This window comes from Myodes glareolus, chromosome 7 (genome assembly GCF_982192425.1).
Source record: "Myodes glareolus chromosome 7, mMyoGla1.1, whole genome shotgun sequence".
Taxonomy (NCBI): Eukaryota; Metazoa; Chordata; class Mammalia; order Rodentia; family Cricetidae; genus Myodes; species Myodes glareolus.
The window spans coordinates 14,495,918-14,513,045 of record NC_142032.1 but is presented as its reverse complement, the minus strand read 5'-3'; the positions used below and the strand labels follow the sequence as shown (position 1 = coordinate 14,513,045).

The following is a 17,128-nucleotide window of genomic DNA, read 5'->3' as shown; positions in this document are numbered from 1 at the left end:
GACTTCCTCAGTGCACGGGTTCTCTGCTCTCTGAGTTCCTCGAGGAGTCATGCGTGGGCATCATACACTAACATACAGACAGCATCATACAGCAAGAGGGGCACATCCTGCTTCATGTCATTCTTGTTTGTTTTTTGAGACAGGGTTTCTCTGTGAAACAGTCCTGGTTGTCCTGGAACTCATTCTGTAGACCAGGCTGGCCTCAAACTCACAGAAATCAGCCTGTCTCTGCCTTCTAAGTGCTAGGATTAAAGGCATGAGCCACCACCACCCAGCTTTAAGTCATTCTGATGGTAGAAATGGTCTTGTCTCTCACTATTTGAAGGGCTCCTTAGGTGGCTGGGACACCCTCACCCTGTCCCCTCAGCCTGGCCAATGGGATGACAAACTCTGTCCTTGTAGCACTGGCCGGGGACAGAGGGGAAGAAGCAGCCCCGTTCTTCTTGAGCAAACAGGTAGCTTCAGGTCTCAAGGCCAAATCCAGTATTCGCGTGACACTGATGACCTTGTGTTCCTTTCGGACATTTTTGCCCACAGCCTCCCAGCTCAACAGCCATGCCCTAGGTGGGTGCAGCACCCAGACCGTTGGAAGAATCTACGGTTCCTGCAAACCCAGATGCTGAGCACCCCAGATGTCCCAGACTCATAGCTCAGAGGCCAACAGCGGAGAAGCCGTGCTCTGCTTCCACTGCAGGAAGCAGGGGTGCCACACCTACTCTCCATGGCTAGTTCTCGTCCTGCCCAAACTGTAGTCTGGTTATTCTACCTGGGAGCTGGCTACTTCTCTCCAAGTCTAGCAAAGACGCTGAAGATACACAGTCTTTTGCTGACTTTGAAGGTTGGGTAAGGAACACCCTTCGGAGGGGTGGCACTCTCCACCTGTTCAATCCACAGCACGTCCTGACCACAGGCTACTCGTGTCTAACCGGCAGCTGTAATCCCGGAGGCTGCTGGCCTGTGAGCATCCAGGGCCAGCATTAACCTAGAGGGAAGACCACTGTGAAGCAACTGTCCTGAGAGCTGGCTGGACCCGGAAAACCAGGGGGCAGTGTGGCCCTCACGGTTCGGGGCAGAGCCCTGAGTTCACACCTTAGTTCTGCCACTCTCATGGGCAGTTAATTGACCTCTCCGAAGCCCTCATGAGAAATGATAACACAGTTCTCAGCAGGAAGAGCTGGACACGATAATGATAAGGAGCAGGCTATAATTACATTACAGGCCTCACTCAAACTTTAGACACCCCAGTAATAGGGGGTCATGGCTGACCTGAGACATCTTTCTCTAAATTACACATGATTGATTGCATGAAACAGGTTCCAAATGGTGCTGCAGCGACCGGCTAGACGGAGCTAGATCCAAACCTGCTAGCTTACGGGTGTGCTAAGGAGTACTCACAGTAGCATAAGACCCACGGGAGGGCAAGACTCGGGGAGTGTGCGCACTATAAGGGAGGTGGTGAAACAGTTGTGCTTGTGATTAGCAATCCTTTCCCAGGAGAAATTAAAACCCTCAGCGGCTCTGGTTGTTTAGTTTATGATACTTTTTAACTAAAAAAAAAAAAAAAGGATTTTACAACAAAAAGCCTCATAGTAGTGTCTGCACGCACCTTTAATCCCAGCACTGGGGAGGCAGAGGCAGGCAGGTCTCTGAGTTCAAGACGGTCTGCTCTACAAAGTGAGTTCCAGAACACAGGGAAACCCTGTCTCAAAAAAAATATGTATGAATGTTTTGTCTGCATGGACATCTGTGTACCACACGGCCGCCTCATGCCTGAGGGGCTGGAAGAAGGCTTTGCACCCCCTGGTTATTACAGATGGTTGTGAGCAGCCATTTGGGTGCTGGGAATAGAATCTGGGACCCCTAGAAAAACAGCCAGTGCTCTCAACCATCTGAGATAGAGTCTCCAGTAGATCAGGCTGGGCTTGAACTCACTATGGAGCTGAGGGTGACCGTAAACTATTACATTTTGATCTTGTGTGCCTGAGGGTGAGGTCACATATGGAGGTCAGAGCACAGCGTGAAGTTGGTTCCTTCCACCATGTGGGTCCCTCTGGGAATCAAACTCCGGCTGTCAGACTTGGTGCCAAGGGTCTTTATCAAAGTTACCTTGCTGGACCAGACAACCTTGAACTACTAACCCTTGTGTCTTCCTGTGTAGCTCAGTCTGGCCTCAAAACGGTAATGAAGTTCAGCTTAGCCTCCAACTCTTGATGCCCACCTCTGCCTGCCTTTCGAGGCCTGGGATTACAGGGTTACACACATTCCACCCTCTCAGAGTCTTTTGTGAAGAAGATACCAAGTCCGAGAGCCTCAGAAACTCCTCAGAAGTTACAGGCCAAAGGCTGGCAAGGATGATTCTGAAGCCAGTTGGAGGACAGTGGCCTTCAAAAGCGAAGGCTTGTAAGTCCTTTGGGAGAGTGGTTAATGCATCCCTAGCCTCCTTTGGCTTGGAGCGGGAGGACTTCTCCGAGTCTCCCCAGCCCTTCATAGAGCCATTGGCGCTTACCTGGGAGAAAGGGGATGATCCTCTGCTTGGGATCCTTCTGGCCGCCTTCAATAGGAAATTTATCCAGAAGCTGCATCTGAGGAGCCAGACAAACAGACAGGCTTGAGAACACCGAACAGGATCAGCATCCCACCGCGGCCCCACTGTGCTCACACGGATGAGTGACGCCCAAAATCCCTCATTTCACAGCCAATTAACAAACCACATGGGGCTTGAGAGGGAGAAGGGCAAAGCTCTCCACGCATCAAAGGGGGCGTCTGAACCAGCTCAGGAAGGGGGTGGGTCTAGAGGGCCACGGACCAACAGGCCTGTAGGCCAGACTGGGTTTCCCAGATGCTCCTTTGGGCCTAGCTCCTTCTTACGTCATCTGTCTGTTGAGTGAATCCCTCAGCCACCTGCATCCCAGGCCAGGAACGGAGGGAGGCCCCACCTGATACTTCAGACAGACCACCCACCTTCCAGAACTGTGCTGCAAAACCAGGCACAGATGTTATTTTAATCATAAAATCAAATCTATTGCACTGTCCCCATGGCTGGGGACCCTTTCCTCCCTTCTTTCTTCCCACCCTGAGCTCACTACTGTTTTTCCAGGGAAGAACCCTCAACAGCTGTTTCTTCTTTTGCTATTCCAGGCTGAAATTCTGTGTGAACTGGACAAACACACGGGAAGCAGGATGAACAAGGCCAGGGTCCCTGTGAGCGGTTGGTGCCGTATGGCTTCAGACAGGATGTCTGCTGGGTGTCCCAGCTGTGACCTTGGGCAAGGCAAGGAGCCTTCCTCGAGCACCTCCCTGACCGGATGAGGATCTGTTACATGGTACCTAACGTCCACTTCTTCCTCCCAAGGATGCTGACACTCACTGATCTTGGATTAAGGCACTGGACACTAAAGAAAAAAGTCTTTGGCCTCAGGGTGTTTATATTCTGGTGAAGTGAGACAAACAATAAACAAATTGGTTGTCTGTCAGGGAAGGTCAAGTGTTACAGAGAAGAATGAAGCCAGCTGAGGTGTATAAGTAAGATGTGGGATCTTTTGTGTGGGGTGCTGAGGAAGATGTCACCAACTCAGAGGCAAAAACCCCAAGAAGGTGAGGAAGCAGGGCACTATGGGTAAGACCTATTCCAGAGAGGGGACCTGGAAGTGCAAACCATTGGAAAAGGCTGCGTGGCTGGCATGTGTGAGTCAGGGCAGAGGAGAGAGGCAGGATGGGCCATATCATGGAAAGAGACAGTTGTGAGGACTCAGGGGCATCCCGAGGCACCAAAGGGTTTTATGAAGAGGAGGAATGTGACCTGATCGTGCTTTGAGACAATGGTTCCACGAGAGGGTAGTGAATGAGTCACAGGGTCAGCATGGCTGGGGTCAAGGGGTCAGCATGGCTGGTGATGATGGAAAGAGGTCTTGTGCTAGACTGTGTGCCTGTGTACATGCATGTGTGTGCGTGTGTGCATGCACATGTGTGCGTGCACATGTGTCCATTCATCTACCCAGCTCTAATACATGGTTTTAGATTTGTCTCTCACGTAATCATTACTCAATCTCTATATAGCATTTAGAACCCACATAGGAAGGGTTAGGTGGATTCCATTTAAAACAAGATTGTACCATAATCAACTTTCACTTCCCCAAATAGATATTTAGCAAAAGCTGGCTCATGAGTTTTAAATGTGCTAACTTCAACTCTCAAACGTTTAATAATTCCTTGCCGCTACATTTAAATACAACTGTTGGGCCAGAACGTTATAAATTTGTACCTGGGAGTTCTGTAACACATTCTGAAATAACACTGCCAGCTAGAACCCTGCTCCCCTCACCTGTGTTCTATTTTTGTACATTTTATTTTTGTACTACATCAGTAATTCTTGCTTAGTGGGGAGAAACTAGAAATTACAAAAGCAACGGGGGTAGGGAGATCAGAAAAGGCAAAGGGAGCTAGATGTGGCGGCAGCAGCGCACACTTGTAATCTCAGCACACGGGAGGCTGAGACAGGGGATCAAGAGTTCGAGGCCAGTCTGGGCCATGTAATGGCCAATCTTCTCTATAACAAGACGGTGTCTCAGGAAAACACAAATGAACAACCAAAAATAGAAAGCTTTTAAAAAGACAGAAGAATCACTTACATTCAGTTCCCCTAAAAGCCAACACTAATACTGTCGGGGACATATATGCTTTCTAAGACTCTTCTGTGTATATAAATAAAGTGACCTCATCAATCCTCTCAGGCTTTACCGCTGAGCTACAGTCCTAGCCCTATGGTCAATATCAACATTCTTTTTTTTTTTTTTAAAGACATGGTCTCACAATGTAGCCCAGGTTACCCAGCCTGCCTAATGCTAGGATCATGTAGTCTCACTATGTAGTCTAGGCTACCCAGTCTTCCAAGTGCTAGGATTACAAGTGTGTGCCACCATGCCTGGCCATAGTGCCATTTTTAGTTATGGCATAGAATTTCAGTGTCCACATGCCCACAGCTGGTTTTCCCGCCACCCTGTCTCCGACCTGTCACTGCTATATACATCATTTAGTAAACATCTTCATGCCACGCGTCTCTCGATGCTTCCTTAATAACATCCTTTTCAATTTTATCCTATGCATATTTATAAATGAATCTTTTCCAAAATATTGAAGATATATAGTACCATGTGTAAGCCAGGCCTGGGGCCCCCAAGTAATGGCTCCGTAAGGGGTCTGAAGGGACAGCTTTGAGATATCTGAGGACAAAGGAGACACCCAGATATGGAGTGCTATGCTTTTCTGAATTAACTTTCTCTGGAATCAGGGTGTACCTGGGCCACAGCAAGCTGTGAGACCTCACCTACAAGGCTGTGAGGAACTCGAGCGAGTCTTGTATAGGGCGACACTGGCCGTTATACAGCCCAGATAGCCGTGAACTCCTGATCCTCATGCTCAGCCTTCCACGTGCTGAGGTTAAAGGTGTGCACCGCCGTGCTGGCCTTCTTCACCTTCTGACTGCCCTCCTCCTCCATGCCCTGACTTTGTAATTTCTAGTTTCTCGTCAGGTAACAACCTTACAGCACCCTCCAGCTCTGCCACTCACACCATCTCTGACTCCAACATTTTCCTTTGGGCCTCAGATTCTGACTCGCACTGAGCATAGGGAACGGGGCGCTGGGAGGAGTGGGCAGGGAGGGACTCGGGCTATTCCTGCATTCATTCCTTTCCGCTAAGACACAGTATGCCTTCCAGATGAAGTCTCTCTGCTACACGTTAGAAATAAGTCAGATGGCGACATCCCCATCAAAGAGCTCCCATGCTGGGCTTTCACAACCTTCACCCAGCATACGAGGCAACTGTGAGCGATGAGAACATAGTTCTGGTTCTGAGAACCTGGGTCGGGGCCCAGGTGCCTTCACTTCTCCACTTCAGAGTTGCTATGAAAACTGCGGGTATGCAGACTGTCTATAGCAAAGTTGTATGGCTGCATTACCCACAGGGTAACCTCTGTCTGCACAGGACAAGGGTCCCTTGCAATGCAACCAGTCCAGGTCGAGGTAGGCTGTGCAGGAAAAACATGCCGGATAAGGAGTATGCAAGAGAAAAGAGGGAGAGGAATGGAAAGGAGAGGGGAGAGGAGAGAAGGGAAGGATGGGAAAGGAGAAGAGAAGGGAGGGGAGGGGAGGGGGGAAAGGGAAGGAAAAGTGTTTCATTAAGAATTCTGTACTAGGGGCTGGAAAGATAGCTCTGTAGTTAAGAGCTCTGTCTGTTCCTCCAGAGGACCCCAGTCTGAATCCGGCAACACAGCTCACAGCCATCTGTAACTCTAGTTCCAGAGGATCCAACACCTCCTCCCGGCCTCCTCAAGCACTGCACACATGTGATACATAGGCAAACATGCAGGCAAAACATAACATAAAATTAAAAAATGGGAAAAAAGAATTTGGTATTGATGATATGTTGAGAATACTCTGGAGCAACTTATAAATGAAACATTTACTTTTATTTTATGTATTTCTCTCTCTCTTTCTCTCTCTCTCTCTCTGTGTGTGTGTGTGTGTGTGTGTGTGTGAGTATTTGTGCACATGAACACAAGTGCCAACAGAGGCCAGAGGCATCAGAACCCCTGGAGCTGGAGTTGCAGGTGGCTGTCACCCTCCATATGGTGCTACATGAACCCAGATCCTCTGCAAGACCACAAAGGGCTCTTAACCACCGAGCACCTTTCCAGTCCCCAAACAAAAATATTTTAAAATTTAACTTTGCCTGCTTCCTTTCACATTTGAAAGTGGCTCCCAGAAACTGCTTTGATTATGGAGCTCACACTGTGTGTCTGTGGAATAGCACAGGTCAGGGCGCAGGGGTCCTCCTGTGTGCTCTGCGGGGGAGGTGGCTGGGGTAAAGAGCTCCACAGTGGCTGAGGAGGAGGCTTCTGGGTAAAGAGTCAAACGACTCGACTCGGGCTTGACAATGACGTCACATTCCTGCTGCCTTCCCAGTGGAAGCACAACCTGAATTCCCACAGTGGGTCTTTGTGCCTCCTGGGGATGCAGGGTCATCTGATAGCCTGGCAAGTGCGGGGACAGTTTTCTCTAGGCGGCTCCTGGGGGTGAGGGCACAGCACAAGGGCCCGCTGCCTCCCTCTCCCTAGAGAGCACGGCTTCCTCTTGGCATTCTTCTGCTTAACTAGCATCCCACTCTCTACCCCAGCCAATATGGTGAGAGGCCATCTGCTGAGTCCTGGGTCAACAGGGCTTTCCCAGAGCTGTGAGTCCCGGGCTGGCTCATTCCATACTGGTAGCCCTCAGGTCCGGTGCCCAGGCCCCATCACCGAATGCACCACAGCTAAACTAGCAGAGCCTTGGTTGGAGTGGAGCCCTCCCAGTCATGAGTCCTACGACCCACAGCCGTGGAACACAAAGCCAGGCTAAGCAGCTGCCAGTGATACTTCATCTAGCGACAGGTCGCCTTCCAAAGAAATCAAAAACCCTGGACGGGACTCCAGAGCAGAAACCAAAGGTGACGTAATGGAGCTGAGCCCGCAGTGTGTGAAGGTAGCAGCCCTTGGTCTCGGAGGGCTGCACAGTTAAGGGCCTAAGATGGCTGGATGGTGGGCAGCATGTCCACACTGGATATCCAGTGCCAGTGTAAGTCCTTCAGAGGCGGGCAAGCCGCACAGTGCCCGATGGGTAAGGCTGAGTCCCACAGAGAGAAGCATAAGCTGAAGACCTGGCCAGGCTTCCCAAGGAGGAAGCCTAGGCGCTTGGGCAATGAGCAGGGTCTCGCCCATCGTGGAGTTCTGCTATGACCACTTTTTCAGGCAAGTAGAGTCTCCTGTCACCCTTGGAGGCCCTGAGTCAGGACAGAAGAAAAGCATGTCTCCTCGCCAGGGTCGGTCCTGGAGGGAGAAGTGCCTCGCCACAGCAGCCTTTAAAGCACAGCGCAACCCTTCAGCGTGGACTGTTTAGCTAAGGGGTGGGTCGTGAGAGAGACAATGGACAGTTCGGTTCCAGGAGCTGGCTCGGCCAGGGAAAGCTGATTCCACCCTCTCCCAGGGCAAGGCTCCGCAGTAATAAACTCTGGGGAGAAAGGAGGTGGGCCCACCCAACCAGGGCACATCTGTAACCCAAGAGATCCAACTGCTGGCCTGCTGAGAGGGAGGAGCTCCCAGGGACTCTACCATTGGGCTCCATCCAGTGTTTCCACCTTAATCCTTTACAGTCAGAGTGTGTGGCAGGATTTTTCAGAGAAGCCTTACAAATTTCCCTTAAAAAAGAGAAGTGCCCAGCGCCCAGTTTGTAGGACCACAAGTGATCAAGGAAACCTCAAGAACCCGTTTGTCCTGTGGCCTAGGCAGCTCCTATTTTAGATGCTGGGGTCGCCGTGTATCACAGAGGCAGTGACAGTAAATGCAAGGTAGCTCGGCAGCTCCCACTCGTAATCCACTCCTCCCAGTCTCCTGCGCTCCTAGATGGCCCTCCGAGTGAGACCTGCTCTAAGAGTCCTTTAGGAAAGTCCCAGCCAAAGGGCACCACGTTCCTTCTTTGAATCCCAACAGAACTTCAAATTTGTTAATCCTAGTTGACAAACTGACACAGCCTTTTGTGATTTACACCAGCCATTCCCACCCTCCTTGAGACAGGGTTTTATGGAGGCCAAGCTGGCCTGGAACCCACTTCGAGGCTGAGGATAACCTTGAACTTCTAATCTTCCTGTCCACCTGCTGGGATTACCAGCACGCACCACCACGTCTGTTTTATGTGGTAAAACAAATAAAACCAACTCAGGGCTTCGGGCATGTGAGACAAATACTCTACCAGCTAACTGTGGGACAGCCACAGCCCAGTGATTTACTCTTGTTTATTTAAGTACTGAAGAGGACTCTTTGCCCCTTAACAGTGAGGCATCCTGTTGGATCAATGAAACAAGATGGTACATAAATAATAGATGGGGGGGGGACTAGGTGCTACCTCTAAGGCAATTATTTAGGAGTTTGGCAGAATTCTCTGTTCAAATTAAACCTGATATCGAATGTCAGCATAGATTTCAGGGGTGGATACCCCATTATCGGAGCAGTCTGCTAGCCTGCTGAGAAGGCTCCTCTGCCTTCCAAATTAGCTTACGTTCTTGTCAAAAAGTCAACGAACTCCAGTCTGTTTCAGGACTTCATGCTGTCTGGTGACACCCCCCCCCCAATACCATCCTCTCCATCTATAGAGGATTTTGTTAAGTCTTAAAATTTTTCTTTTTCAAAATTAGTGGTTTAGACCCTTTACAATTAAAAAACAATTTTTAGGTCGATTATAAAACAGTGGTTCTCAACCTTCTTAATGCTGCAACCCTTTTAATACAGTTCCTCATGTTGTGGTGACCCCTCCCGACCATAAAACTATTTCATTGCTACGTCATAACTTTAATTTTACCACAGTTATGAGTTGTGATGTGAATATCTGTATTTTCCCATGGTCTTAGGTGACCCCCGTGAAACCAAACTCTGTGATTTGTTGTTCAGCATGTGTGAAGACTTTACACATTTTTCATTTACATTTGTTATTTGTTCTAATTAAGAATGAACACACAACTGGGCAGTGGTGGCGCATGCCTTTAATCCCAGCACTTGGGAGGCAGAGCAGGATCTCTGTGAGTTCAAGGCCAGCTTGGTCTTCAAGAGCTAGTTCCAGGATTGGCTCCAAAGCTACAGAGAAACCCTGTCTCGAAAAACAAAAAACAACAAAAAAAAGAATGAACAACAAATGCATGTATGCGCACGCGTGCAAACACACACATACACACACACACACACACACACATCAGACACACACACACAGTGTTTGCTGAGAGGCATTCAGTCTAGAAAGGAACCTAGGTCTCGTGGTACAGACCTGTAATACCAGCTAATCGGGAGGCTGAGGCAAAAGGATGGAAAGTTCAAGGCCCTCCTGTGCAACAGAGTGAGTTCAAGGCCAGGCTAGGCAACTCAGAAAGATGGAGTCTCAAAACAAGTGTAAAAAGAGAACATGCCCAGCACGTTCAAGGCCCTGAGTCAAGCTCTAGTGCCGGGAGGAAATGAAACCATTGCCATCCACAACCAATAAGAAGTTACACACAAACTCAGAGATTTCTCAAGAGGTTCTCATTAAAAACTATTTAATCCCTGGATGGTATAAGACAGGAAGTCCTTGAAGAGAAAACAAGAAAAGACCTGGAGAAGAAAATGTGGGCGTTCAACAAGGGAACACATTAGCATCCCTGAACTATTCAGTTCACAAAGGCTCAAGTGGTAAACATTGTGCTTAGTGTATCTGACCACAATTCAGTAAAAATGGAGAGAGGAAAAAGACATAGGCAAGCAAGGGACAGATGAGGAAGGGGGAGGGAGGGAAGGATGGGAGGGAAGGACAGGAGAGGAAGGACGGGAGGGAAGGACGGGGGGGTCCTCAATACTGAGTAGAATGAGGGTCCAGCAGAGCAGGGCTTGGAGTGGAGGGCACTCTTGTTAACACGGTCTCTCCCTGAGATACATTCATAAACATTCTCCCCCATTATTTATGACCTACATACACATAAAGCAGAGCAAACCAGTGTGGACAGTGGGCTCCAAAACCATACCAGCTAATCTGGTTACCCTCTGCAGGACCGAGCAATGGGCAAGATACCACAACTCATTAAAAAAAAAAAAGACTGGAGAAAAAGAGGATGGGGGATGGGGCTATGGTTCACTGTAGGACAGAAGGGGGCCGCCTAGAATGGGGCAGTCATTAGAGATCCCAGATGCTGAAACTGATGTTGGATGGTAGGATGGATGCAAGTTCCCCCATAAAAATCACTACAGCCCTCACAGCTGACCCAACACTACAGCCCTCACAGCTGACCCAACACTACAGCCCTCACAGCTGACCCAACACTACAGCCCTCACACAGCTGACACAACACTACAGACCCTCACAGCTGACATAACACTACAGCCCCTCACACAGCTGACACAACACTACAGCCCTTCACACAGCTGACCCAACACTACACCCCTCACACAGCTGACCCAACACTACAGCCCCTCACAGCTGACACAACACTACAGACCCTCACAGCTGACACAACACTACAGCCCCTCACAGATGACCCAACACTACACCCCTCACACAGCTGACCCAACACTACAGCCCTCACACAGCTGACACAACACTACAGACCCTCACACAGCTGACACAACACTACAGTCCTCACACAGCTGACACAACACTACAGCCCCTCACAGCTGACACAACACTACAGCCCCTCACAGCTGACACAACACTACAGCCCCTCACAGCTGACACAACACTACAGTCCCTCACACAGCTGACACAACACTACAGCCCTCACACAGCTGACACAACACTACAGCCCTCACACAGCTGACACAACACTACAGCCCTCACAGCTGACACAACACTACAGCCCCTCACAGCTGACACAACACTACAGCCCCTCACAGCTGACACAACACTACAGCCCTCACACAGCTGACACAACACTACACCCCTCACAGCTGACACAACACTACAGCCCCTCACAGCTGACCCAACACTACAGCCCTCACAGCTGACCCAACACTCCACCCCTCACAGCTGACCCAACACTACAGCCCTCACACAGCTGACACAACACTACAGTCCCTCACAGCTGACACAACACTACAGCCCTCACAGCTGACCTTACACTCACGCAGACATTAAGGAAACCAGAGAAAGAAGACAGCAACAGAGAGGACTCTTCCACCCTGGCAAGGATGACTTGGTTGTTGGGTCATAGAACCACAACACGCTAATGCCAAAATACAGGGCACTAGAACATTCTCCACTGCCTAAAGGGGTCCACTGTAGCTTACAAAGTCTGCAACAAGAAGTCTCCTCCTTGAGCGTGTTCTGGAAAGCACGCAGCTGTCACTGATCCAAGCCCCTTTCCTTTACCATGGCGATCTACATGCTGCATTAACAGTATCCACGGTGTGAATCATGGCCCAGACTCTGAGTGAGCTGGGATACCCGCACAGGAATGGGTGGCTTTGGATGAGGGTCATGTTGCTTACACATAATAAAAGTTAGGGAAGGGCCAAGATGAACGACGGAGCAGGCAAAGCAGACTTTCCCAAGAGGACCAGGGAGCTAGGCTTTGAATTAACACAGTGGGAGCAAAAGGAAGACAGGCGCTCAGCCGGAGGACAAGAGCAGAGGCTTGTGAGTGTGAGGGTCGGTGCTGCTACGGGAGGCAGGCAGAGCGGACTGAGTAGCCTTGCTCCCGAATCCCATGAAATGCCGCCATGTGTCAGGGAAAGTGGTGAGATCCAGGGTGGAGGCTTGGGAGTGAGGACACAGTTGGCACCAGTGTTGGTAAGGGTAGGTGCCCAACGTGCATCTCCACAGTGCGCCAGACATGCTGGCGCGGCCCCAGAAATGCAAAGGATGGAGCCACTGCCGGAAGTCAGCTGGAGGACATTGCCACTCATAGCTGTGGGCTCTAGGCGGGAGGGGCAGGAGAAACACTGCAGAGCCTGCTGAGGCACCAATGCTCACTGAACGGCCATCTCCATCCGGTCTGGTGGTCAAAGCGATGTCTCTTTCTGAAGCTCCAGGAGACAGGTTCCCCACGCCTCCATCAGCTTCCAGAGGTTGCCCTCACTTCTTGGCATATAGCTTTCCCACCCTCTGTGTGTGTGTGTGTGTGTGTGTGTGTGTGTGTGTGTGTGTGTGTGTGTATGCTGCGACAGAGTCTCACATAGCCCAGGCTGGGCTTTGTTTAGAACATGGGGTGCAGCTGAGGATGAAGGACTCTGAACTTCTGCTCTGCCTGCCTCCACCTCTAATGCAAGCAAGGGCCACCTCGGCCAGTATACGCTGTGCTGTGGGAGACTGAACCCGGGACACAGTGAACGCTAAGCAATGGCTCCACTAACTGAGTCACAGCCCCAGGTCATGTGCTTTCTGACTGGATTATTTTGTCAGGGCCATCAAGACACAGTATTGTAAATTAGGCGGCATAAATGATATGGGCCTATTGTCTCATAATCCTGAGTCCAGAATCCCAAACCCAAAGTGTCGGGAGCCTTGGCTCCTTCTCGGGGCTGCAAGGGAGACTTCGCTGCTCGCTTCGCCCTAGTTTCTGATCATGATGGCCACACAGGACACTCCATGGCTGATGAAGCATCACCTTTGTCTGCACATGCCTCTCTCCCTGTGACCCAATGTCCCCTTTGAGTAGGTTATCAGTCACGCTGCACAGGAGACCTGGCCTACTCCAGAACAGACTTCATCTCAAAGATAAGGCCACTTCCTGAGGACTGGGGTTTAGTTGTCAATAGATGGACTGGGAGAGCATTATTCTTTACTACACATGCACACACGCACAAACATGCATATGTATATGTGTATTGCACACACACACACACACACACATACACACACACAGAGGAGGCACGCATGCCATGCGTGTGGACACATACACCTTAAGTCAACATATAACCACTAAAGGGAACTTGCTGCCCTCCTCCTCCCAGAAGTCTTGCTGGAGTCACAGTGGCTTGGCACAGCAATTTAGTAAACAAGAAGAATAAACAGGGCTGAGCCGGGCAGCTCTATACAGATCTGTTCCCTTGTCTGCTAGGCGGGGACAGTAGCACAGTCTAACCAGTATGCTCTATTCTGAGGTCAAGGAGCTAGTGGGGACACTGGGAAGCAGATGAGGGAAGCTGTTTTGGCCAGGCCCGACCTAGCTGTGAGTATCCAGGGGCCCCAGGGAGCTGCCCAGCTGGTGTGCGTGGGCCAGTCTCAGAGTGGAGGCCTCAGATTTTCCCAGCAGTTCAGCGGGTGTTTGTGTGTTGGGGGAGGAAGTTCGGCCAGGATATGTGTTACATTTAACATGGTGGAGGCTGGGCCAATTGCCTACCACCTGCTGAGGGACTCACAGAGAGGGAGGAAATCAGTGACATGCGGGTGGTACTATCAGTGCTATTTCCAGACTGTGAGCCCTCTCCGGTGCCTGGAAGGTGCCCAAGCAGGCTGGCTACCCCAGTCTTTCCCGTATCTACACCCATGGGCTCACGCCACATACATGGAAGAGAAAGAGCACTGGACTGGAGTCAAGTGGAGGGTTCCAGTTCCAGCCTGCCAAAGACTTGGTGAATTGGGAAACCCTCTCTGGGCCACAGTAACCCCATTGAGGAAATAGCTGTTGTGTTCGTATCCATGGGCATAGCAAAAACATTCAAGAAAGGGCTGCTGAAAGGCAGGTCCATTACCCCTGCCCCTTCCCTGGGGACTGACGTTAGGTGGAAGAGGGGAAACACGCAACATGGTTAGAACTGTGGAGAATGCAGGAAACCATCAGACGCAGTGCCGCAGTGGAACTCAGTTACAGGACACTCGAGGCACACGGAAGTCGCAATTCCAGCCTGTTCCTTTCCTGTGTGACAGCGGCAAGGTCACTTAGCCTATGTCCTGCCTTCTCATCTGCCATGATGAAACACAAAGCCAGAAACAACTTGGGCAAAACCAAGTTTATTTCACTCAAGAGTTCCATATAGTAGATCATTATCCAAAGCGGTGAGGGAGGGAGCTGGAGGCAGGAGCTGATGCAGAGGCCACAGAGGGGCGCTGCTTACTGGTTTGCTTCTCAGGGCTGGTTCAGCCTGCTTTCTTATAGAACCAGGACCACCAACCCAAGAGAGGGATGGTACCACCTGCCATGGGCTGGGTCCTCTCCCATCAATCACTGATTAAGAAAATTCTCTACTGGCTTGCCCACAGCCTGATTTTATGGAGGCATTTTCTCCTTTCTCTGATGACTCTGGCTTGTTTCAAGTTGACACAAAGCTAGACCATCATCTCTGAGTAAGAACAGGGCCGTGGAGTGGGGTGTGGGTGAGTGGGATGGCACAGGTAAGGGTAGGTTTAGCTTACTGTCAGTCTGTGATACCCGGGCTGACTTAAGACAGTGACTCCAGACTCCTGGTGCCATTCCATCTCTGATGTGGTCCTGAAGCCTTCTAGCTTCCAGGAAAGCTGGGCAGCATCTGCTAAGCCCTGCCACCCCTCACTGTTAATGGCTGGAAGGCCTTTAGGGTCTGTCCTCGGTGACTTGACAGCCTTTTGCATCCTAAAACTCTTAGCTTCAACCCATGTTAGTCCCCATGCCCTTCAGCTCTCTCTGGCCAAGAGGAAAGGGTAGGCGTAATACCAGAGGAGCCAACCACCGGGAAAGCCAGGGGCAACCATGCTAGGGCAGAGGTGTGGGCTTAGCTAGCTTCCAGCCTGGCTTTGGGAGAAGGGAGCAGGCCACGCATGCCATGAGATGTAGTTTCCCCTAGGAAACAGGGCACCCTCAGCCTACTCACGAGGCTTCAATGCCCAGTGATGGTACTCTCTGGCTCTTCCTCCTTCACTCCTAAGGAGGGCGGGGCTGAATCTGAGAGGAGGAAACTGGACTTCCTGCTAGAGTCAACAGGGAGTCCCTGGAGGATGCTGAGCAGAGGAGGAACACATGCAAAGTGAATTCTAGAGAGACACATCTGGCTCCTACACAGGCTGGGTAAAAGAAACATCTGGGGGTGGGGGGAGCAGTTGGCCAGAGTGCTACTGATGCCCGGTCAGGGCAGGGTGGTAACAACCACACAGAGAGTGAAGCCTGGCTACGATCACCCAGCTTCCTCCTAGAGATCTGTGGTCTCTTAGCCTTGCCAGAGACCCCTCCTAAGGATTCTAAACTATCCCCAAAGTTGTAAACACTTCCCTCTCCAAGAACATCCTTCCAGAACATCCAAGGATAAAAAAGAGGGAAGAGGCCCTGAAGATGTGAGGAGAGGGGAAGAAAACAGAACGGAACCTCCCCCCCCCCCCCCCAGTCTCAGGTTTTTATTCTTACCTTCTGTATGGCTAAGATTGTGGTTCCCAAACTGCCCTGGGTACCCTGAGATCAAACTCTGCCCAAAGTTTGGGACAGAGAACAGAGATGAGGCCTAGGCAGACCTTTAGGGCCAAACTGCTGTCCAAGACAATGAGATTCTGGTCTAGTCTCTCACGTGCCCTCTTGATGGGAAGAGCGGCCAAGCAGGATGTCAGGATGTGTATGATGGCATGCTAATGCCTTCCTTCTTTCTGTAACTCAAGAGGCTTTGTTCTGTTGTTTCCTCAGTTCTTGCTGCTGCTGCTGCTGTTGCTGCTGCTGCTGTTGCTGCTGCTGCTGCTGCTGCTGCTGCTGCTGCTGCTGCTTCTTCTTCTTCTTCTTCTTCTTCTTCTTCTTCTCCTTCTCCTCCTCCTCCTCCTCTTCCTCCCCCTCCTTCTCCTTCTTTCCCTCCTCTCCCTCTGTGTGTGTGTGTGTTTGTGTGTGTATGTTGAGGCAAGGTCTCACTATGTAGCCCTAGCTGTCCTGGAACTCACTCTGTAGACCAGGCTGGCCTTGAACTCACAGAGATCAACTACTTTTGCCTTCCGAGTGCTGGGATTAAACGTGTGCACCACCATGTCCAGCTGTTTACTCTGTTCTAAATGGGTCAGGGTCTTTCCAGGCCTTAAAGTTCTTTCCCAACAAATGTTTTGTACAAATGGAAAAACAAAAGAAGAGACTGAAGAGAAGACAAGGATGGAATGGGCGGATCCCAGCTCTTTTACCAGCCTTCCCCTTGAGGCTTAGCTACCCAGGAGCTCGCCTCTGCTTGTCTGGGGCCAGAGAGCAGCTATGACCGCAGAGAGTGCAGGTCAGACCCAGTCAAACCTTTCCAGGCAGCAAACGCACTAGGGTTGTAGTACAGGGCTCAGGCACCTCCACAAAGCTACTATTATTGTCTGCAAAGACAAGAGAGTCCAGCAAAGGACACGCAGGCCTTCTGAGTTCTGGCTCGGGTTACTGTCTGAACCAGGAACTTGGGGAGGTCACCTCCCCAATGCTCCTCTTTGTCCCATTACAAATTTCACAACCACATGAATGTCACTAATGTCCCAGTAATCACAGTGCCAAGTAAACACCAGCTCTAAATGCTGCTGCCTCGGGCTTCATACCTGCTACTGGCTCTCTGCCATCCGCATGGGACCAGCATGCTCAGGACCTCTGCATCATTGGTACATGTAGTCTTGTGTCCTGCTGCCTCACATGCATCCCCACACACTGCACAGCTGCCTGTGGTCTCACCAGCACA

At 50.6% G+C, this 17,128-nt stretch overlaps 1 protein-coding gene across 5 annotated transcripts in view; it reads right to left on the bottom strand.

Moving 5' to 3' along the window:
* Positions 1-17,128, bottom strand: part of Sh3pxd2a (SH3 and PX domains 2A) — a 209,655-nt gene that overhangs the window by 135,699 nt on the left and 56,828 nt on the right. For all 5 annotated transcript variants that reach the window (XM_087907827.1, XM_087907825.1, XM_087907829.1 and 2 more), the window contains one exon: positions 2,507-2,582. In XM_087907827.1, the coding sequence (XP_087763953.1) occupies positions 2,507-2,582 (76 nt within the window). The remainder of the gene's footprint in view (positions 1-2,506; positions 2,583-17,128) is intronic.